General features: G+C 40.8%; 1 protein-coding gene across 2 annotated transcripts in view; it reads left to right on the top strand.

The window, feature by feature from the left end:
* Positions 1–22,874, top strand: part of LOC141944611 (solute carrier organic anion transporter family member 1C1-like) — a 39,048-nt gene extending 16,174 nt beyond the window's left edge. For both annotated transcript variants that reach the window (XM_074871465.1, XM_074871466.1), the window contains exons 2-15: positions 248–402; positions 2,742–2,883; positions 2,972–3,104; positions 5,223–5,338; positions 6,155–6,301; positions 6,418–6,516; positions 7,866–8,099; positions 8,941–9,105; positions 9,818–10,013; positions 11,492–11,654; positions 13,063–13,247; positions 14,479–14,543; positions 20,631–20,748; positions 21,607–22,874. In XM_074871465.1, the coding sequence (XP_074727566.1) occupies positions 248–402; positions 2,742–2,883; positions 2,972–3,104; positions 5,223–5,338; positions 6,155–6,301; positions 6,418–6,516; positions 7,866–8,099; positions 8,941–9,105; positions 9,818–10,013; positions 11,492–11,654; positions 13,063–13,247; positions 14,479–14,543; positions 20,631–20,748; positions 21,607–21,823 (2,135 nt within the window). In that variant the 3' untranslated portion in view covers positions 21,824–22,874. The remainder of the gene's footprint in view (positions 1–247; positions 403–2,741; positions 2,884–2,971; positions 3,105–5,222; positions 5,339–6,154; positions 6,302–6,417; positions 6,517–7,865; positions 8,100–8,940; positions 9,106–9,817; positions 10,014–11,491; positions 11,655–13,062; positions 13,248–14,478; positions 14,544–20,630; positions 20,749–21,606) is intronic.
* The last annotated feature ends 1,071 nt before the right edge of the window (positions 22,875–23,945 follow it).

The following is a 23,945-nucleotide window of genomic DNA, read 5'->3' as shown; positions in this document are numbered from 1 at the left end:
GAGAGTGAAGATGATTTGAAGATGATTTCACTTGAAAAGAAAGATGTCAAAACAAGATACTTCAAAATTTAAACAAATATACACTTTGAAACATCCAAGTCATTAAGCTAAACCCTTTCTAATGAAAAGATTCAGTTTCAACATCTCAGCATTTTCCTGTAACTACAGTTTCATGAGGAAGATCCTTAAGCAACTCTATTTTGGCATATTTGCTTTTGTACTTATTATTGTTTTCTCCTGGGTTCAGATCACTCAGTAAAGAAATCAACCATGACAGTGGAAACTGAATCCAGCAATGTTGATGACTCAAATCAGGAAGCAGAACCTGTCCAGCTTTTGGATGATGAAGCAAACAAAAATCTACCAGTCAAAAAGAAGACTTCCTGTTGCACTGGCTTGAAGGTTTGATGCCTTATCAATATCACCACAAATTACTGTTGTCATATATTAAGAAATGTTGTTCAAGATAAGACATGACAGATTACTTTGTTCCTGTTCCCTCTTTTTTCTGGAACTGAATACACACTGGAGGTACAGGGAAGGGTTGGATCTTGTCTTTGTCCTAAAGAAAATAAAAATTCCTGATTTAACATATTTACTCTCAAGTTACTCATAGGTAGATCACGCTTTTGGTCACTGGAGAGAGGTAGCAACCTCCAGTGGAAGATCTGAAGCATCCTAAAATAGGTGGTATTATTCGCTGTTGTCTGGAAGTTGCTATCACCACCCATTCTTGTAGACCCAAAATAGGGTGAAGTAAATTATATTCCAGGACTTTCATCTAATCCAGGGCTGTAGGTCAAATGGTCCACTGATTCCCACAAGCATCCAAGCTTTCAGGAGTGCACAAGAAGAATTGATGGAACAGAGCAAGTAAACTAGAGAGAAATTTGCTTTTTTGTTAAAGCCTTGGTATTTATTGCTTCTGGCTGAGCTGAAAATACTCAAGGACAAGATTTTTTTTGACAATGATGTGTTTGGGTTTATGTTTTGACCACTTCTTCGGCCAACTTCATCTCAGGTTAAATTCCATAGGTTCACTGGATTTGCAATCAGAGAGACAATTGTCTCTATAAAAAGGTCTGTAAAATGAAAGATTAGTGGAAAAAAATAGGTAATTGCAAGCTTCTCAAATATCAAAAATAGTTTGGCCCAAGTATCAGGCAAAGGTTGTTATATTTTTTATTTTATATGACTCACATTTGTCACCCATATATGCCTGCAAAAATAGAATCTGATCTCTCTGTGAGACTTATAGGACTAACTCTGACATCATGTATCTGTGCAATGCTGCATGACCATGGATCTATGTCTAACTTTACGGCAATTAAAGTTTAATAGACACAGTACCTTGGAGGTAATAAAAGACAAACTTTTATTCTCCCTCACCTTCCTATTAAATGTTTTGTGATTTACCTGGGGATTGCATTTTTAAACACAAAATACCCAAGTCATTTTTGTTTCTGTTTTCCTGATTATCAGCAGTTTGTGATTTCAGCCAAAATCCCTGAAAGCACTGCTGGCATAAGGCAAGAAATGTGGCTCACACAGACGTTTTTGCGAGTGAGGCTCAGGAAATACAAAACATATCATGACAAATCCCACATTTGTGAGATATTTCTCTTCATTCTTAGACAAAAAGAGAATAAATATACCAATTTTCAAGCTTTTACATCCTGGGTTGGTTTCGTTCCTTACAGTAGACAGTATTGCAAAGTCTAAATCTATATTTACTTTTGTTTACTTACCCAACATTGTGTTGTATTGGAACTTTTACCCAGTGAGCAATGTCTATTTGTTTTTTAGACTATGTTGAAATAGTTGGATAATATTTAAGCAAACTTAGTTTAACTTTTTATCAAATACATCTTTATTTGCAAAAACCACAATGTGTGTTGGTGGAAGCAACTATAACATTATAAAGGATATTAAGTTTTCCCTTACGAGGTATATAGTATACAGGAGATATAGCCATGACCCACACATTTGAAAATCTATCACCTGAGAGAGATGAACACAATCAGTCTGTACCACCTTCTACATACTGGGTTATCATAAAAATGTGCATAAATCCTTTGTTTTGATGCCATGGCTATCTATATGTTTGAGTTAGAACCAGTTATGAACTGTCTAAAATAAGTGACGTGGCCCAAGCAGAAGATAATTGAGGCTAAGATTAATTTGAGGTTGGACTAGTAGTAAATCTATCTTAATTAGGTGTTTTACCTCTGGCAAATTTTACACGTCTGCAACATCTAGAAATCCCACTATTTTGGCTACGCAGGACCAGGCCTCAGCTTTTTGATAAATTTAACCTCAGGATGTCAGTAAGGTAAGTAATCCCCAGTGAGTTGTTTGCCAAATTTAAGTTCCACAGTCCATAGGATTTCTGCTCTGGAAAGCCTCTGGCCAGCAATGCAGGGAAGAACAGTGCTTTCCGGTCATTATGATGGCTATTGCAAACTGAACCCTAAAGCAAGCAGCTGCTCTCAGGGCAGCACCTAGCACCAATCGCCTCCACCAGGGAATTCCAGACCAGGGGCAGACATTGCTGAGAGACCTCCCTGGCACTCTGTTACATTAGGGTACATGAAAATTCACACACAGCGTTGTCACTGCAATTTGAGTAACAAATGTATACCATGCTGATGATTGCTCCACACAGTTTTGAACATATTTGATCCCTCTGTGACCAATTTCCTTGCCTCTACCTCCCATTTTCTGTCTTAATTTTTCCTCAGGCATTTCTCGCTGCTTTATCATTCAGCTACTTGAGTAAAACATTGTCTGGTACAATTATGAAAAGTTCCATCACTCAGATTGAACGAAGGTTTGACCTGACGTCATCTACTGTTGGTTTCATCGACGGGAGCTTTGAGATAGGTAATTGATATTCCATAACATGCAGAAAACTGTTCAGAGAAACACAAGGCACAGCATCTTGCACTAATTTTGGTACATTACCTTCCAGGTAACTTGCTGGTGATTGCATTTGTAAGCTACTTTGGAGCTAAACTTCATAGGCCCAAAGTAATAGCTGTTGGATGTTTTACTATGGCTTTGGGAAGTCTTTTAACAGCAATGCCTCATTTCTTCATGGGATAGTAAGTATTAATCAAGATTAATTTGGGTAACCTAACATTGGAATTGGATACTGCTTTCTGGATTTTGAATGCAACTTGGTGTATGTTAAGTCTTAGATTTCCAAACGCCTATAGAACTTAACCTCAATGTGCAACGAATCACGCTTGACACACATATCACTGTTCATGATAATTTGTTGTAAAAATATGACTCTTTTGAAGTAAAAGTTCAATTTCTTGAAAAAATAGGAAAATCACAATGCTTTAGTTTTCAGTAAGGCTTGTTCAGAAAAAAGGCAAAGAAGGAAATGATTTTACAAAATCATTAGAACTTACTTTTTCAGAAGGAAACACCTATGAAAATCTTAAGAAAATTCAAGTTTAAAACAAAATATATTGTTCTTTGAAAATCTTTAACCATGCTACTATGCTGGTGATATTGCTTTAATGAAATATATATTCCTCCTAAATGACAAACTGTAAGAACACCTTATTGGGAAAATCAATGTTAACCTAAGAATGTGGCATCATTGGTTGCTAATAGAGATGTCAGGATCATGTAGGCAGGAAAGTCAAACCATTGTGAACCACAGTAAAATTATGAGGAATATAGAATCCACCTATATGATTTCCAGAATAAGTTTGTGCTGTTTTGAATAGGATCTCAAAACTCTGAGTGGGTAACTTCATATTGAGTGACATCTTTACCTGAAAAATTATTTATAGTAACAGGTAAATCTCATGTAAAATCAGGGATTCAGAGCCTACTCAGTGAAGAAACCAACCCACAGGGTTGCTCATTAGAAGAAATCATGGTTCTTGAAAGAAGAAACCAAAGCCTTGTTGTGTAAGATGACACATTTTTCTCTCCTGTGGCAAACAGCTGCTCCTCACACAAAGCAGCCTCTCAGCTTCACACAGAACCTGCAGATGGATCAGTGCTGGTAGAACTGGTCCAAAGGTTTTTCCTGTTCCAAATGCACATGACTGATTGAACTGATTTTCCATGGCTGGTTAAGCTAATTTTTATTCATCTTCTCCAGGCTCAGAGAACTACTGCATGTTGCCTGTATGCAACAATGTTTCTAGCTGTAGATTTAATACGGTGATAGCATATAGAGCAAGACATATTTCTGTGTCTCTCTTAAATGTATTAGAATAATTTTAGGTATACTACTGTAAAAAGAAAACTGAGGAATGCTTTTTATCATGATAGTGGATCTTGTACTAACATCAGATTTCTATTTTCCACTGCTTAAGCCAAACTATGTATCTTGGCCATCTACACTGGGCAACTCATACAGTTTCTCATGAACATGGGCTTGAATTTTTACGGGGAAACTGTTCTGCGCTGTATCTTCTGATGAATACTCTTTGTTCCAACCTGAAAAATAAGCCTGTCTGGTCTAACAGAGCCAGCCCAGTTCCTAGAAGCAGAATGTATGCTTTACCATGTTGTTCTGCCTAAGCTAATTGTACTTTGCACCACAGCAGGGCTCATATCTGGGAAAAGAATCACGCTAAAGCAGCTGAACATCTTCCAGCACCTGAGCTTCTCAGCTGCCTGCCCACAGCATTGCCCTGCTCCCTGTAAATACAGCTAAAGAGTGTCTTTTAGCCACCAACTTTATCCACCCGCTACTATATAACAGCTCTTTCTAAAGCCAGTGCCAAATATCAGGCAAACAGGTACCGCCTGAGGATGACTTCTCACTCCTCTCCCACTACCCCAAAATATATATCTAAGATGAAAAGGGGGACTTACACTCACACTCATGAGATTCTTCTTTTTCTCCTTGACTGTGGGGTCAGCATAGGGAACTCACTTGGACCTGACCCTAAATTTTGACACCAAAAGTTCAATCCTATATGAATTAGCCCTTTTGAATTTTCCAGATTAAAATGTTATGTCTTTTAGACAGATGTTTCTATCTTTTATTTGTTCTTCATTTCAGTGTTTTGGTCTTCCAAAATGTGCCTAAATAATCTTTTTTGCTCCTTCAGTAGTACTTTGTATTGCTATTTAAACAAAGATACATTTCTTTTTTAGGGAAACAGCAATCAAGTAGGTTCCTGCCCTACTATGTTAGTATTTCAGTAGTGAACACTGCTTCTAAATCTACTATTGTGTGTTTTCAGTTATAAGTATGAGACAACATCACATACAGCTTCTTCAGCCAACTTAACTTCAAGCATAAATCCCTGTTCCCAACATCAAGATGTGAATGAAACTTTGCTGGAAGTCTCCCAATCAGGTAAGGAACTGTAAGTGTGAGTACAAATACAGGAGCTGATTTTATCCTTGGTTGCAAGTGGAGTAAGTCATTGCCCCATGCAAGATGCTTAATTAGATTTCTAACTTCAATATCTAGCTGTCTGAGAACATTACCAACACTTATATGCAGTTTGTGCATCTCATTTGGAGAAGAAACATCCAGCAAACACAAATTATAAGGATCCAGATCCCCAGTTTCCTGTGTTCACACTTTCAAATGACAACAAAATCACTCTAACACTGAAGGGGATGCTGAGACTGTGTTTGAAGGGATTAAATCACCCAGGACCTGGAATTGGGGAGGTGGAAGAGATAGCATGACAGGACATGTAACAGCACAGAGTTAACTGGAAATAAATGGAGATTTCTATGATCTTGCTTATAATATGGTATACAGCTGGTTTACCTGTTGCTTTGCATGGGATATAGGTAGAGGAAGAGCCAAGCTGTGCCCCAGAAACCATCTCAAACTTCTCACATTAAAGATATATGTTATATGCCAGGTAATATATTTATGACAATATCAATTTGCTTTCTTTTTTACATGGGCTTTTGTTCTGATGGGTAATACTTATCTGTATTTTTAGAAATCAAATACAGTAGAGGTGGAGGAAAGTGTTATTAAAATATTAAAAGGTCTAATGAGGTTGATGGCCTTCCATTAATCTTCCATAGGAAAATGCTGTTAATACCTTAAATACTAAACTATGATCATTTCATGTGCTGAATTTCCTGTGATTTGGCACTATTTCCCATTCAACTATTCTATTACAAAGATGTAAACTCTCATCTACAGGCTGTGAGAAGGAACCATCATCATATATGTGGATATACATTTTACTGGGAAACATGTTACGTGGAATTGGTGAGACACCAATAACACCATTGGGCATCTCTTATCTTGATGATTTTGCTAAAGAAGAGGATGTTCCTGTGTATGTAGGTAATCTCAACATGAAGTAAACTGAGCAATATGTAGTGTGAGAGGTTGATCATCCTCTGCAGAAGAAAACATTCAGCCTTTAAAATGTACTAGCATCTGTTTCATTATATTTTCAGCATGTTTGCACACAATAGCCATGTTGGGCCCAATGTTTGGTTTCCTGTTGGGATCTTTATGTGCAAAACTGTACGTGGATATTGGATTTGTGGATTTAGGTAAGCAAAACAGAGGAAAAGTGAAAGTAAGCTAATACTTGATCGTAACAGGTTCCTTTACATAGTCGCATAAGTTTTTATTATATTAAATACATTAATATAATTTATATTTATTTCATTAATTTTATTATATGCTTTATTACAATTTAATTAAATTACTAGAAGCTTTTTGGGTATAGGCAGCATTAGACAGGGAACATATTTTAGGATTAAGGGATTAAAATACATGTTTAACTTCAAAAATTACTACCAAGAACTCTCACAGACCCAAGATGGTTTACTAAACTGGGATCTTAGTGAAAGGATTCTGCTAGCATAGCAGTTTTACAGTTTTAGTGGATTACCCACCCTTTCAGCTGAGTATTTTACATTATTTACAATTCATTTAATATTTGCAGTTCATTATACACTTTCTGCCAGCCCTTGCTTATTCACATGAAAAGAAAACACATGTATGTATTCACATCTGCAAAATGCCAGAGGGGGCAGAGCAATCCCCGTAAGTGGCGGCTGTGGTCCTTCATCCTGTTCCCTTTCACTGGAAGAGGCAGGAGCCATCTCTGAGGTGGTGTTTCCTGGCCAGCCCACCTCCCCACCCATCTGACCAGCCTGATATGGAGTCAGACAGTATGGACTGGTGATAGCTTTTCTAAGAAAAGGCCCACTGCAGCAGCAGCAGTGGGTGATCCTGTTTTACTAGCAGAACAGAGAAGTTTTCAGATCTTCAGGATCCTGTAGTTAGACAGATGACTATTTTGTCTTTGCCCTTTGTTAAACCAAATGTTTGATTTTACTTAAGTGTAAGGGGACAGTGAGCCAATTCTGGTCATGCAGTGAAAAGTCTTATAGTGTTGATCCACCACCAAACATGGCAACATGTAACAATCATAAAAATACAAGCAACTAGTCTCATCTTCCTTGCAATTCAAAGTTTAAAGTCATGGGTAATCTTACCAGTGCCACAGAGAATGCCTGTATGCTTAATAGCAACCTATATGATTCAGGTTAGCAGAGGATGGTGTCAGCAGAAATGTATCAGCCCTATAAGGGCTCCAGGCTTGGGGCCTGTCTGCCACCCATGTTGGTTTCCTCTGTGTTGGATAAGGACCTCTGTGTCACCATGTATGCCACAAAACAGCAGTCAGTGTGAGATGTAGAAAGGCAGGTGAAACATAACACCATTCAGGGTATGATTCCTGATGCCTTCACTGCATGAATGGTCTCTCATTAGATGATTATCATTACCACTGCAAGCCAGACATTGTAAAATGTAGCTATTTTAGCAGATAAAGGGTGGGAAAGTTCATCTTCTTCATTAGGTAACTTGTATCTCTTTCCCTCGATTCTAGGAAGCATCACTATCACCCCACAGGATTCGCGCTGGGTGGGTGCGTGGTGGCTTGGCTTTTTAATAGGTGGAGTAACCAGTTTCCTAGCTGCTATTCCATTTTGCTTCCTGCCAAAGAGTCTGAAAAAGCCAGAGGAAGACAATGACAAAACTTCATATGGTCTCTTGGAAAACATGAGGAAGAAACTTACTCCTGCACAGTCTAAGCCAAGGAAGTGGTCAGTAATACTGAAAGGCAAGTGTTTCTCATGTTGTATAACTGTGAAAAGCAATAGGCACAACATACAGAGGGAATGTACTATTTCTGCAAAATATTTTTCTTCCCCTGCACTTCAGTCTAAACCAGTTTGCTAATCCTGGGAAAGGAGAGGTCTGCTAAAGATTACTAGAAGTCAAAGAGCTTGTTCAAGATTGTGAGGTTCTGCATGCATCACCTGCATTGCATCACTGCCTCAGTGGCACCTACCTCTAGAATTTTGTGCTGGAAGAAATTTGAACAGTGGAAAAATTGTTTCTGTATCAGGACATACAGAAAATATTTTTTGCAATATGGAAAGTCAAATTATTAATCTGATCATCATACAGCTCGTGGTGACTCTGAAGAACATTTCTGCCTGAGGAAAATACAGCAGGTTCGAATATCAGCTCTGGTTGTGCAGTCCTTAGGCTAAGAAAGGGGTGGAAAGGTGGTGGGAAGAGATGACTGCATCATTAGTCAAATTCTCCTGTCTTTATTCAGATCCCAGTGGAAGACAGCTCTCACTTAGCCTTGAACCTGTCATAATATTCACGTAAACTGAAAGTGTGGAGCCCTTTAGTCTTCATGTGCAGATTTCATTAGAGCACCTGGATCTTAACCCATACTTCTGTCTTCTTTTAGGATTCTCTTCCTGTATCTCAGCCTCTGGTGTTTCTCAAGAACCTGATTTTGCTTTCAGATACTTGCACACAAATGAAGATCAGTATGACTTGCACTTGGACAGCTGAAAGAAGGATTTTGCCCTGTTTTGTAGTTTACTCACCAGTAATTATGACATGCATCTTTCAAAGCCAACTCATATATCCCTTTCTTTCAGATTTCTATACCTCCCTGAAAAACGTATTGAGTAATCGAATGTACTTTACATTTTTGTGTTGCTCACTGTTACAGTTCAATAGCTTTATTGGTTTCTTGACTTACAAACCAAAGTACATGGAACAGCAGTATGGACAATCTACATCTAAATCTAACTTTCTAATAGGTGAGTTACATTGTGCAATGACTTCTTGTGCTATAAGCAGTGCTTGGGGATAAGTCTAGAATGTTTTTTCTGGGACTAAATTCCTTGCAGAACAGGCTGATGTAAATGGCAGTCTCTCCTGAACTTGAATTATGTAAACGTAGCATACAAACTACAGTTTTCGTGCCCATGGGACCAGAATAAATTTCTATTCTATTCTATTCTATTCTATTCTATTCTATTCTATTCTATTCTATTCTATTCTATTCTATTCTATTCTATTCCATTCCATTCCATTCCATTCCATTCCATTCCATTCCATTCCATTCCTTATACGATATTATACTACATTACATTACATTATATTATGTTACATTACATTACATTATATTACGTTACATTACGTTACTTTGCATTACATTGTATTATATTACGTTACATTATTTATATTATGTTATATTATATTATTGCAAGAGCACCCCAAATATGTAATGAATGTGGTGTGGAAGTTTTAACTGTTGCAACAACCAACAAGTGCCTTACAATGGAAGTGGGTTTTGAGGGTTAGGCACTTCAAAAATAGCATATGCAACCCAAGGATTAGGCTGAGCCACCTGTAGTCATTATAATAGAACATAAAGCTGCCAGGGACATCAATCTGAAGACAGAATTTGTCTCTTAAGCCCATTGTGACTCTTTTATTTTAACATTCCCCTTCTATAATATCTTTCAGGATTGACAACCTTACCTCCTGTAAGTATTGGGATTTTCCTAGGAGGGCTCATAATGAAAAAGTACAAAATGGGCATCATTGGAGCAACCAAGTTTGCATTTATCATGTCATTTTTGGCCTATGTCACCACTCTCTTGCACTTTTTTGTTGGCTGTGAGAACCATGTGGTAGCAGGAATGACAGTGTCCTATGAAGGGTGAGTATAAAATGAAGAAGAGCATTTTTTTCTCCATTGCATCAATAGTTCAAAAAATGTACTATGAAATCAAGGCTGAAAAAGGAACTTGCTTTTGCAATGCTTAAGAGAAAGTGAACACTACCATGTGTCATTGTGATAGTTTTGTTGGTCAGCAGAGTGTCAGCCTGTCAAAGCACAACATTGGTTAAAGATTAATTAGAAATACATTAGCAAAATTGCATCATTACCAATGTAGGTTGTTTGGCTGTGTGGGGAGTGGTATCGCTGTTTCACACAGCCCTGTGTCTACAGCAGAAGCTATTTTCTAGCCAAGTGTATTCAGTAAAAGGGTGAAGCATATGTAACAGAGCATTGGTAGCATATCCTGCACAGAGATGGAGAGACAGCAACATGCTACACTCAGCCTGCTGTAAACCAAAATGAAGCCTTTATGCTTACTGAAGATGTTCTCTCCTCTCAGGAGAGAACCAGGGTTTAAAACTTACAGGCTGTTATTTTTTTGTTGGAAGATACAAGTACAGGGGATGCATGCAGGGATCTGGCTGTCCAACAGGCCCAGCAACACACTAGCATATGGGTTGTTACTGCCTCATGTCCAGCCTCCTCAGAGTACCTCATGGCTAGTGTGAACCTCTCTGTATCTCCCTGAAGACTTGTGCACAGTTCAATAACTTGTCACTACAGTTCATTTATCAAGCTATACTGGTTCACAGCTGAAAATATAGAACTGGACAGGCAGGATGCCAAGGATGTTTATATTTTTTGGAACCTGAGGACTAACTGTTGTTTGTTCTGTACTCTGCAATGTTTTCACTAAGAATGCAAATAGTGGACCAGGGAATATGCTTAGTAAGCACTGATATGAAAGAGATGGCAAGCACATAATTTTAATTAACCCAGAAAGGAGAAGATGAAGGAAGACATTCCTCTTTGTTACAGATCTCAATACCCAAAGGAGGTCTGAAAGTAAAAGGGAATACTGCATTTTCTATAATCTCTACGAAGAGTTAGGCTAGGCTTTAAGAGAGGGGTATTTTTTATTATGGAGACCAGGAGATTTAGTTTCTATCATTGGTGCATTTTTATCAACAGTTAAAGATGTACTTGATAAGATTGTGTTAACTGTTGCTAGCTCTACGTTCAATTAGGGGGTAATCTTGCTAATCTCTCAAAGCCTTTCAGCTTTTCCTTTTTCTTTTCTGTTTACACCTGCCAGCTAAAATCAGTAGCAACATTTTTACTTGTTTTAAAATTCTTTATCATCTAGTAATTACTTTAATGTCAGTTCAAGTAGAATGGAATCTCAAACAAACAGATCAATGCTGTAGACACTCAGCTATAAGAACATATGTCCTGGGCATACAAGGTGGGTTTCAGGACATAAGCATTGTCACACAGAAGGGACTACACTGACCTCAGCACTGAATTAAAAATTTCTGACATTCTTACACCTGTCTCTGAACTTAACTTCCAAGCAAACCCATTCCATACAATGAAAATGCCATATTTTCTGAGTGCAACTCTGACTGCAAATGTGCCTCCAATGTGTGGGACCCTGTGTGTGGAGACAATGGACTCACATATGTTTCGGCGTGTCTAGCTGGGTGCACGACTTCGGTGGGACATGGAAAGAGCACAGTAAGACCCTGCTTCAGTTTCTGAGGTTTTCTACTAGCTTTTTTTCTATATAACGTCAGGGATTTAGTAGTATAATGCATTTAAGGAAAACCAAAGTTACTGGGGACAAGTCAGCAAAGTAGTTATGATTTCTGGCTACAAACAGCACAGAAAACATAGACATTTCTCTGAGTTACTGCACATCAAGCAAAAAGCCCTAACTCCTTGCTGTAGATAATTTTCATCTTTTGTAGATTGAATACAAGAGGGGGAAACAAACAAACTGAAGTGGTTACATGTTGCCTGAAGGTTGTCCATGGTTTGCTTTTCATAAATGTTATTTTGGCTGCCCTGAGGTTTTAGCCAACAGCTGAAGTACACTAAGATAGTGCAATATCTTCCCTGATACTGATCATTAATGTGCAAGTATGAAGAATGATTTGAGGGGAGGCAGCTTGTTTCCTCCATGTGAGACTCTGCAATGGCAGGGTACTGCTTATCTTTTTGGCTGACTGCTTTCTGCTCTGCACAGAGTCCTGGGGATAATGCAGAGTTCCAGAGAGGAAGCTCCAGTCCATGGATATAAGCCTTAATTGGCATGTGTCTTTCCCATGTTTTCTGATGCCAGATGATCACTGCAGAAGATACATGGTCTGGAGCTGTCTCTTGCACTCAGACAGTTTTCTCTTTAACAGATTTTTTTTTTTTTTTTGTGGCTGGTTTTTCTCTGCTGTCTACAGTCTTCTTCTCCAAAAGACATTTTTTGCTTAAAATCTTAAGGTGGAAGACAGGGGAGAAGGGCTCAACAGCACCTGTGACAGTGGGACTACTGCCTCCCACACAAGTCTGTCTCTGTAGAGTTTAAGGTTTGTGGCTCACAGTTCCCCTTATCTCAACACATCCTCAAGCCCCTGAAGCACTGGTTAAAAGCTACTGCTCCTAAGCTATCAGTACACCTACTGTTGATCTCAGGGCTCTGCACGAGCTGCTGCTTACAGCTGTGAGGTACCTGTGGTGGATCAGCGTTAGGGGAGAGGGACCTGTAATCCAGGTGTTTTTCACAGAGACAAGTCAGCTAACAAGTGGTGTCACCTAGCAGCAAAAGGCACAGCTTGTCGAGACTTGCTTTTCCACTTCAACTGCCCTTCAGGGACACAAAGGCTGAGGCCAACCTCAGAGGCCCTGCAGGTACTGCAAACATCTTCCAAAAACGTTTGCTGTGTCCACTGGCAAAAATATGCTGGCAACTTCCCTTCCAACTCTGAGCACTGTTTGTAGGAAAGAAAAGAAGCTGCTGCCCATTGCCTCAAGAAAGGTAAATAAGATAGGAACAGGATGCTTAGGAAGGCTTCAGGCTCTGCCTGTGTCTGAAGGCCGGATTCTCCACTGCATGAGCAGTGCCCTACCAAATTTTCTTTGTGTCTTCCAGGTCTTCCATAATTGCAGCTGTCTTGCAGTCAGCAGTTCATGGACAGGAAATAACTCTGTGACCTTGGGGCAATGTCCAAAAAGTGAAGATTGTTCAATGAAGTTTATTTATTATACAGTAATACAAGTCATAAGTGGCTTTTGTTATGCACTGGGAGGTACCCCAGCATACCTGATTATGTTTAGGTAAGTAAAACTAACTGTGTACCAAAGGCTGAGCCTTTCCGATGTGGGGATCAAAATTATGTTCATGCTTCTCTCTTTCCCTTAGGAAAAAAAGATTCTCTTGCAGTATAACATGCTTTCTTTAAAGACTTTTGTCATTTCCCATTTGTAGCTGTTAGCATCAAACCTTTCTTTGCTGCTGTCTGTAAGGCAGTTCTAGTGTGTTGCTTCCAACTACTACAAAATGATTTCTCTTATGTCTGCATATGCCCAGGTTTTCCAGAGCATGTCCTTGGATATTCTGACTCTATGGATTTTGAAAATGTCATGCATTTGTCAGGATTCCTGGATGTGGGGTTGCCCTAACAGGTTGTGCTTATCAGATGTCTGGAAATTCAGGACATCTGAGGACTCAGTCTGAAGCTCCTATGCTCATGTCTGTCAGGGTGCACAGGTGTAGGCATACCAGTATGCTATTTGGAACCACATATACAAATTAACACATACGTTTCAGTAACCTGAAGAGAAAGCTCACTCAGTAGAAAAATGCATTAGTGGCAAATTAATGGTAGTCCTAAGGTCATTATGTGATCCTAAAAGAGCATGGTAGACAGAATGCAAACTCCCGTCCCTTCCTTATCTCTGTGAGACATCTTGCTGACTGTTGACCATGTTAGTATTTGTAAGGAGCTGGTAGAGGATGGAGATATAATGGATTTGTGCCCATTTCTGATGCTTGGAGTGTGGTTCCCCATGAAACAGTTGGGCATATTTCCAGATGGCTTTGTGCAGTTCAAGATGTGGCATTGTATGGAGGAATGTCCTTAGAAAATAGAAAGATACTGCACGAATGCAGCTACTTGCAAAATTTTTGTCTTAGGACAATATGACATTCCCCATCAAGTGAGTAAGGTATATCACATCAAGTGAGGAAAATGTATCCAGGGAGTTAAGGCAGTTGGAGAGCCCATTTCAATAAGACTAGGATAGACTGTGATTATGACTTTAAAATTTCACTTTAATTATGCTTAGTGAATGGACTTCCCAGGAGCTATGTGATGGAAAACAATAGATTAATTCACCTTTTTCATACCACTTAACATATTTTCAGCAGACGTAGGAAGCACTCTCTTTCCAAAGCTTGATTTTCTGTCATTAACAGTATTAAATTCAGGGTAATTAACAGCAGTTTAATAGGCATGTCTAAGCCATAGATAGGCAAATACTTCATACTTATCCCTCTTTCTTTCAGATGCGTTCAGCCAGAGTTGAAATCTCTTGCAGTTGGTCTATACACACTCATTATGAGAGTGCTAGGTAAGAGAAATCATTCCAACTGAGATGCTTGCTTGTATGGCTTTAAATGACACCAATGCAATCACCATTTGTAAATCAGATGTATCCTTGAAACAACTGTTAGATCCCGGGCTGTTCCTGAAAATCTTGGGGTTTTTTTTCCTGAAGGTCCAATATTCAGTCAAGAGTTCACTGGGAAATTGGCTAACAAAATTCTGAAAATCTTTGACCTGCTGATTAAATGGTGCTGCAGTTTGGGAGCCTGGTGTTCCAAAATAGGAAGAGTTTCTAAGCAAAATTAAAGTATTATCTTGAATTTCTAAGCAACGCTATAAGGTTTCAAACTTATGATTCAACCAATGGCTTACAATTCTGCAAGTAAGATCAAAAAGATGTGCTCTAGTAGGACTTCATTCAACACTAATACAACTCTGTTCATAGCAGAGTGTTTTCACCATGTTGAAACTTTACAGAAGCACAGAATCGTCTAGGCTGGAAAAGACCTTGAAGATCATCCAGTTCAACCATTAACCTAACACTGACAGTTCCCAACTACACCATATCCCTAAGCGCTATGTCAACCCGACTCTTAAACACCTCCAGGGATGGGGACACCACCACTGCCCTGGGCAGCCCATTCCAACGCCTAACAACCCCTTCTGGAAAGAAATACTTCCTGATATCCAGTCTAAACCTACCCTGGTACAACTTGAGGCCATTCCCTCTTGTCCTATCGCTTATTACTTGGTTGAAGAGACTCATCCCCAGCTCTCTGCAACCTCCTTTCAGGTGGTTGTAGAGGGCGATGAGGTGTCCCCTCAGCCTCCTCTTCTCCAGACTAAACAACCCCAGTTCCCTCAGCCGCTCCTCATACAACATGTGCTCCAGAGCCCCACCAGCTTCGTTGCCCTTCTCTGGACACGCTCGAGTCATTCAATGTCCTTTTTGTAGTGAGGGGCCCAAAACTGAACACAGTAATTGAGGTGCGGCCTCACCAGTGACGAGTACAGGGGTAAGATCACTTCCCTGTCCCTGCTGGCCACGCTATTTCTGATGCAAGCCAGGATACCATTGGCCTTCTTGGCCACCTGGGCACACTGCTGGCTCATGTTCAGCCGGCTGTCAATCAACACCCCCAGGTCCCTCTCTGACGGGCAGCTTCCTAGCCACTCCTCCCCAAGCCTGTAGCGCTGCTGGGGGTTGTTGTGGCCCAAGTGCAGCACCCGGCATTTGGCCTTATTGAACCTCATACAGTTGGCCTTAGCCCATCACTCCTGTCCAGATCTCTCTGCAGAGTCTCCCTACCCTCAAGCAGATCAACATTCCCACCCAACTTGGTGTCATCTGCAAATTTACTGAGGGTGCACTCGATCCCCTTGTCTAGGTCATCAATAAACATGTTAAACAGGAGTGGCCCCAAAACCGAGCCCTGGGTGACACCACTTGTGATCAGCCGCCAGCTGGATTTAAATCTGTTCACAACTCTTTGGGCCCGGCCATCCAGCCAGTTTTTTACCCAGCAAAGCATGTGCCCATCCAAACCACAAGCAGCCAGTCTCACCAGGAGAATGCTGTGGGAAACGGTGTCAAAGGCCTTGCTAAAGTCAAGGTAAACTACATCCACAGCCTTTCCCTCATCCAATAAGGAGGTCCAAGGCCCTGTCATAGAAGGAGATCAGGTTTGCCAAGCAGGACCTGCCTTTCATAAACCCATGCTGACTGGGCCTGATCATCTGGTTGTCCCGCATGTGTTGTGTGATGGTACTCAGGATGAGTTACTCCATCAGCTTCCCGGGCACTGAAGTCAAGCTGACAGGCCTGTAATTTCCCAGATCATCCTTCCGACCTTTCTTAAATATGGGTGTCACATTGGACGATTTCCAATCTGTCAGGACCTCCCCGGTCAGCCAGGACTGCTGGTAAATGATGGAAAGCGGCTTGGCGAGCACCCCAGCCAGCTCCTTCAGCACCCTTAGGTGTATCCCATCTGGTCCCATAGACTTGTGTATGTCTATGTGATGCAGTAGGTCACTGACTATCTCCTCCTGGATTGTGGGAGGGTCGTTCTCCCAGTCTCTGTCTTCTGGCTGAGGAGGCTGGATTCCCTCAGTACTACTAGTCTTGTTATTAAAGACTGAGGCAAAGAAGGCATTAAGCACCTCAGCCTTTTCCTCATCACTTGTTACCATGTTTCCTCCTGCATCTAACAGGGGATGGAGGCTCTCCCTGGTCTTTCTTTTACTGCTCACATACTTATAGAAACATTTCTTGTTGTCCTTGATTGCTGAAGCCAGATTATTTTCCAGCTGGGCTTTAGACCTGCTGATTTCCACCCTGCATAGCCTCACAGCATCTTTGTAATCACTGTGAGTGGCTAGCCCCTTCTTCTAAAGGCTGTAAACTGTCCTTTTCTCCCTGAGTTACAGCCAAAGCTCCCTGTTCAGCCAGGGTCGTCTTCTCTGTGGTTGGCTTCTCTTACAGCACCTGGGGACTGCCTGTTCCTGAGCCATTAACACTTCCTTCTTAAAGACTGCCCAGCCTTCCTGGACCCCTATAACCTTCAGGATTGTCTCCCAAGGGATCCTGTCAAGCAGGTGCCCAAACAAGACAAAGTCAGACCTTTGGAAGTCCAGGATGTCACTTCTGCTGCCCCCTCTCCTGGCCTCTCTAAGAATAGAGAACTCTATTATTTCATGATCGCTGTGCCCTAGTCAGCCTCCAACCGCCACATCATCTACCAGTCCTTCTCTGTTCACAAAGAGGAGATCCAGCAGGGCACCTTCTCTGGTTGGTTCTCTCACCAGCTGTGTCATGAAGTTACCTTCCACACATTCCAGGAATCTCTGGGACTGGTCCCACTCTGCTGTGTTGTATTTCCAGCAGATGTCTGGGAAGTTAAAGTCTCCCACAAGAACAAGGGCAAGCTATCATGAGATTTCTCCTAAATACAGAATATTTCATCCACCTCTCTGTCCTGGGAGGGTGGCCTATAATAGACTCCCACTATGACATCTGCCCTGTTGGTCTTCCCCCTGATTCTAACACAAAGACATTCCACCCTGTCTTCACTATACTTGTACTCAAGGCAATCATAACAGTCCCTAACATACAGTGCCACTCCGCCGCCTCTCCTTCCTTGTCTATCCCTTCTAAAGAGCTTGTAGCCATCAACTGGTGCACTCCAGTCATGGGAGACATCCCACCATGTTTCTGTAATAGCCACGACATCATAATTTTCCTGTTGCATCATGGGTTCAAGCTCCTCCTGTTTGTTACCCATGCTGTGTGCATTGGTATACATGCACTTCAGATGGGCTGATGTTTTGTCCCTTTCCCCCTTCAAATCTAGTTTAAAGCTCCCTCAATGAGCCCAGCTAACTCCTGCCCCAAGATCCTCTTCCCCCTCTGGGACAGATGCATCCCGTCTGATGCCAAAAGATCTGGCGTCCTATATACCAACCCAAGATTGAAAAATCCAAAGCTCTTACGGTAACACCAGTCTTGGAGCCGCAAGTTCATCTGTTGAGTTCTCCTGTATTCTTCATCCATCCCCACAACTGAAGGGATGGAGGAGAACACAATTTGTGCCCCCAACCCCTTAATCAGTTTCCCCAAGGACGTGAAATCTCTCTTCATTGCTTTAGGCCTTCTCCTGGTAATGTTGTCGCTACTTGTCTGAAAAACCAAGAGAGGGTAGTAGTCCTTGGGTCTCACTAGAGCAGGGAGTTTTGCCATGAAGTCCTTGATGCGGGCCCCAGGGAGGCAGCAGACTTCCCTGTGAAGAGGGTCCGGTCTGCATATTGGGCCTTCAACACCCCTCAGAGTGGAGTCGCCCACTACAATGACTCTTCTGGGGTTCTTTTTAGAACTGGTTTTAACACCTGGTCCAGAACAACCTGGCCTTGGTGGATCTTGGTCTTCCTCCTTGTTTGTCTCATTTTCTTCCTCCTTCTCTTCTTCATTCAAAAGTTCCAGGGCCCTGAATCTATTGTGAAGGGACACCATGGCGGGTGAAGGAGGTCAGAGGAGGATTGTCCTGTCTCCATGAGCAGGCACCTGTTTCCAGCCTCCCCCATCTCTTAGGTCCCCTCCTTCTGCCTGGTAGCAAGAGGATGAGGGATTGCCTATCTTGTTTGGAGCCTCCATTTGCTCCTGTTGCTTCATGGGTGCCAAGGTGCTAATCCACCAATCAATTTCCCTTCACTCTCTTATACTTCTTAATCTCTCGACCTCTTCTTTGAATTCCACCACCAGGCTGAGCAGGTCATCCAGCTGATCACAGCACACACAGGTGTTGTCACTGCTGCCCTCCGGCAGGATTGACAGGCTCAGGCACTCCCTGCAGCCTAGGACCTGGACCGCTGCATGTTTGTGTAGAAGCTCCGTCTGGGTGGCCACGTTCTTTCTGGTGGTGGTTTTGACACCAGTGGAGACCATGGTTCAGTCTACTCGTGGAGGACCATAAGATAGGAGGACTAGCTCAGATAAATTCTAGACCCCGGAGATGGACTGCGCCCTGTCCACTTGCCCTGCCTGCGCAAACTAACGCGCAAACTGAGACGCAAACTGACGCACCACGCCCTGTTTGCCCGCCCTGGTTGCTTGTGCTCCCTGGGGGTTGCTCTTATACGTGAGGGGCGTGGGGTGTCGTTACTCCATCTCCACCCCCTCTGAGTCCCTTCTGCCCTCGTTCACAGCTCACTCTTTCCTTGTAGACAACAGCTTAGATTTCAATTCCTTTTAAGCATGGTGCAATGCTCTTTTTGTTTTTCCATTTTTATTTGAGAGTTGCTAATGAGATGGTTGATTAAGATGCCTAGGCAGGCAAGAAAACCTCCCTATTTCCTTTTGTTCTCTTTGTCAATGGAATAGGAATATGTGCATTTCAGAAATGTAGAGAAATGTGTGTGAAGAGACAAGCTACATGGGTTTGATGTGAAGCCTAAAAAATCAACAGCCACTTCAAATGTCTGCAATCAGAGCAAGGTTACGGCTGCAGACTCTACTCAGGATTGTGATGGACATCCTGAGACAAGAAGGTGTATCCACACTTTGTCCTCTTCTACTTTTCTCATCACACAATGGAGGGGCAGAATTTGTCCCCCAGCTCTCAGGACAAGCAATGCCAATGGGATTCTTGGAGCAATTTCTGCCATAGGAAATAAAAAGCAGCATTATGAAAAAAGAACTGTCCCGTTTCTATAGGCTTCTGCTTCAACACATTGAGCCAGCATGCTTCTTCCATTGTAAGAAGGGGTAGACCCACTGTCACTGATCCAAAAAACCTAGGATTTCTCCTCAGTGACTCAGAGATCAAATCTGATGTGCTCCCATCTTTCTTCTCTAAGGAACCTCCAAAATTAACATTTGTCCTATCATACCCTGACTACAGCACGGATGATCATAATACACAGGCCTTTATAGATAGATTGCTGAGTTCAGACTCTCACAAGAGCCCTAGGCTGAGAGTATTTCTGTTTTTACAAAATAATTTCCTATATAAGGATGTAGGAAACATCCTTTGTTCCTGTAGGAACAAAGCTAATGTGAAACATGGTCCTGTACATGCTGAAACCTGGATTCCTCTGAAGTTAATACCTTTAGTTCAGCAAGGCTAAGATTTTGCCCCATGTCTGACATGTTTTGCAGTAAAGCATAAACTCGTATCTGGCCAAGTCACTCTAAGGGTTTCAGTTGCTTTACCCTCACTCAGGCAGAAGGAACTATCAGCCAGGTGGGTAATTTAGGCTATGCATAGAAGAAGAAACTATGCATCAGTTCAGTGCTCCAAATGCACAACCATTCCAGATCTCCCTTGCAGGAGCTTAGTGTGCACTGGAAGCCAGAAGTGACTCTCAGAGCCACACTTGAAAAACCAATGTGCATGACTACAAGCCTGACCAAACCCATCAGACCACATTTCCTGGGGACTGATGATCCCCACAGCACAGAGAGGATGACAAAGGAAATGAAAAACTCCCCACAATTCAAACCACCTATTCCTCCTGTTGCAGCATGCAACTTTCCGCTAAGAAAATATAAAGCTGATTTCTAAAAAGATGTCTTTTCCTGTGATATCTTGTGACATTTTTGCTTGTTTCCTTGCAGCTGGGATTCCAGCACCAGTTTATTTTGGTGCACTGATTGACAAGACATGTTTGAAATGGGGAAGCACAAGCTGTGGGCAGCAAGGGGCTTGTAGGCTATATGACTCCAATGCATACAGGTAAGGCAAATTAGGGTCCAGAAACTCTCATGTATTTCCTCTCTACAGATGGACATGCTTTGTTCTGTTATACTGTAGTACGTGAGGCCAGTGATCAAAAATTATGGTCAGATACTAACTCTGGAATCAGATTGAAGTCAGTCCAGAATTCCTGAAATGGAGAAATCTTAAGATCAAATCTTAAACTCTTTGGTTTTTAGTCAGTTTTTATGTTGTGCAAAAATCATTTAATATCAATGACAGAGATTTCTGGAATGAATTTTGTATTTTTAATATCCTTTGAGTCAATTTAAAAGACCTAGGATTGTATGATTTACCATCAAGAGGAAGGTTACCCAAATTTACTTTATTTGCAAGTAGTTTGTTCATACTGGAAAAAATGTTAACTTTGTGGGTTGGTCACACTTGAGAGAAAAAGAAAGAAAATCATACTGAGCAGCTGAAGGTATTGGTTAAATACAAACACTATCGTTCTCCAGGAGGCATATTCCAGAGATTTTTCTTAGTTTCACCCAAATCTTGGCCACTTCATACTCTGGCGATCTCAGTATATTTCTAGCCCTAAAAAGTCTAAGGACTTAAAGTGATCCAAAAATCTTCAGAAACAAAGGGAAGATGATGAAAATTTCACTTTGCAACTATCTTCATAAGCAAAAAGAATATTATCAATTCTTTAACAGAAGTTTTTGCAAGCAAAATTGTCCAGTTTGTGGTACCATTCACAAAGAATGAGTTTTGGTGTTTTCCCCTAAGCTTTTTTTAGTATATATTTGATCCTTAAAAGCCATTAAAATTATTTTCTTCCGTGTCTTTGAAAACTTCAATGCCTGGCACTATCTTCTATCCTTTACCTCACAGGTATGTCTACCTTGGATTATCAGCAGTGTTAAGAGGTCCTTCCTACTTGATTGGAATCTTTTTTTATATATTGATAAAGAAAGACTTTCAAAATAAGAAGTCCAGGCCTATAGTGAATGGAGGAAGAGAAGATGCTCCTATAAATAAAGAAGATAACTGCAAGATCAAACAACATTTGCCAGGTTCTTTTGATGTAGAGAATGAATCATGTATTTAGAAAGCCATTTAGACCAGTGTCACAAGGATCAGGACAGCTTCTTTTAGAAGCAATTTTCACAATGTTACGAATAACTAAATAATAAATCATAACACTGTTCAGAAAGTAAAACTAATACCAAACCTGTGATCAATAACAAGAAAAACTAACATGCAAGTATGAAAGTGCTTTATGCGTACCTGGTTACCAGTAACAGGCAGAACAAGTTACATGAACTGAAGCAAATTCTCAACAGATAAAGGAAAACCTCCCTTTGCATTTCTGATAGAGCCAGTCCACAATTTTTAAAAGGGTCAAAGATGACTGCTGGCAAAACAGCCACATGCCAAAGGCCCACAAAATGTGATGCTGATCCTGTACACAGATCCATGCGGTAGAGTGCCATGGGAATGACAAGCTCAAGGCTAACAGCAGCTTTCTGATTTCATCAAATTCAATCAGAATTCATAATAAAATCCAAGCCTTTAAGCAAAACATTTCCACCATATCTAAACGAATCATTGCAACAATTTTCCATTGCAAAATTGTCAAAAGTAGTATTTTTCCAAGAAGCATTTTATCTTAGCTCAGCTGAAAATTTTATGCCTGCTTAACACTACAAATAGTTTTCCGTAAAGGAAATAATTGTTTTTTAAAATCTCAGAGTTGTAGAATTTTATTAAAAACTAATGTTTTTAGTTAAGTGACTATGAAACATAAGGAATATTCTGGATTTTGTAGTGATAATGTTTTCTAAACAAAATCCATCCAACATACGCTGGTGGCTTTATTGCTATGGTATGTACTGTCCAGCAGAGGACACTCAAGCAATAAGATTACCCTTATGACTACAGCAAATACTCTGTTCAGTCTTTATTGTTCTAGAAGTTCATCATCAGGCAGGTAAAACACTCATCTGTGTTTTCATGCACCTTAAAACTGTCTCAGCTCAAGCCATTAGCTCAAATACTCAAAATTGCTTTCGTGTATTTGTTGGTTTGTGTTCATCACATTTGTGTCACTTGGAGCTTGACAAATGTTGTTACTTTAAATAAAAAGTTGTTTACTTGCATATCGTTTCACAACACTGAATTCTCTGATTGGTACTTTAAAATAGATGCTCAAGGCTAAGTGGGATATGGTTAATAAACATTTTAGAGCAAAATGCTGAGTTCTGAAATAAGTGTTGTCTGTCATGACAGTCACTTAGCAGTGATTGCAGCAGCTGAAGGGAAAAGAAGGTGACTTTTTCCCCAGATTAAGTGATATTTACTGGAGGTAGAGATTCTCCATCTAGAAAAACTGATATGACTTGTTGCTTGGTCTTGTCTTACAATTGCATTTGCAAATGTTTTGACATATCCAGATACCGCCAAAGGAATGACCTGTGGGACCCAAAGAAACAAACCACCTTATCTAACTGCTGAATTTGGGAGTGAGTTTTGGCAGGGGAAGTAATTGCAATTGTCTAGTTCTGCTTGTCTTTCAGCTGCTTTGTCTAGATGATATTTTGTTAACACATCTTGGTGCATATATAATTTCCTATGGTGACTTTAGAGGCAGGGGTTTGGGTGAGATATTTTTAATCCCAAATTGGTAACCTTGGAAAACATATTTTATGTGTCAAAATATACCAGTTTCAACTGAGAACAAGAGTTAATTCCAGAAGACAGATTATGAGAATTATGCACAAGGAATCAACAATGCCAGAAAAAGGTGTTACGGCCTGCAGCAGATTTAGGAAGCTGTTACTCCAGGCTTGTGACATCAAGGAGGTGATAATAAACTGGTCTCTTTGGATAGAGAGAGAGAGGCTGGCACAAGAAGGTAATAACCTGCTTATCAAGGTTTTTTTCCCCTTTCTTGTGGAAAAAATATTTCGAGTCAGGGTGCAAAGCCCAGTTGCCTTTGGGTGATACAACAGCTCAGCACCTGCAAGAGAGAGACAGAGAGCAACACGGTGATTTGTTGCCAAGCTTGAAAAAATTGTGGTCTTCCCTCTGTCATTAAAAAGCTGCAACTGTAGGTCATGGGTCTATGGTGGAAACAGAGTAAACAGGACAAATTATTTTATCTTGTAGTGGAACTCTGTAATTAATGTTTGTGCTCCTGTTGTGTCTGAGAGCCCTTGCTGCATAAGAAG

The sequence above is a fragment of the Strix uralensis genome, chromosome 5 (assembly GCF_047716275.1).
Source record: "Strix uralensis isolate ZFMK-TIS-50842 chromosome 5, bStrUra1, whole genome shotgun sequence".
Classification (NCBI taxonomy): domain Eukaryota; kingdom Metazoa; phylum Chordata; class Aves; order Strigiformes; family Strigidae; genus Strix; species Strix uralensis.
This window is presented reverse-complemented; position numbering and strand designations above follow the sequence as displayed.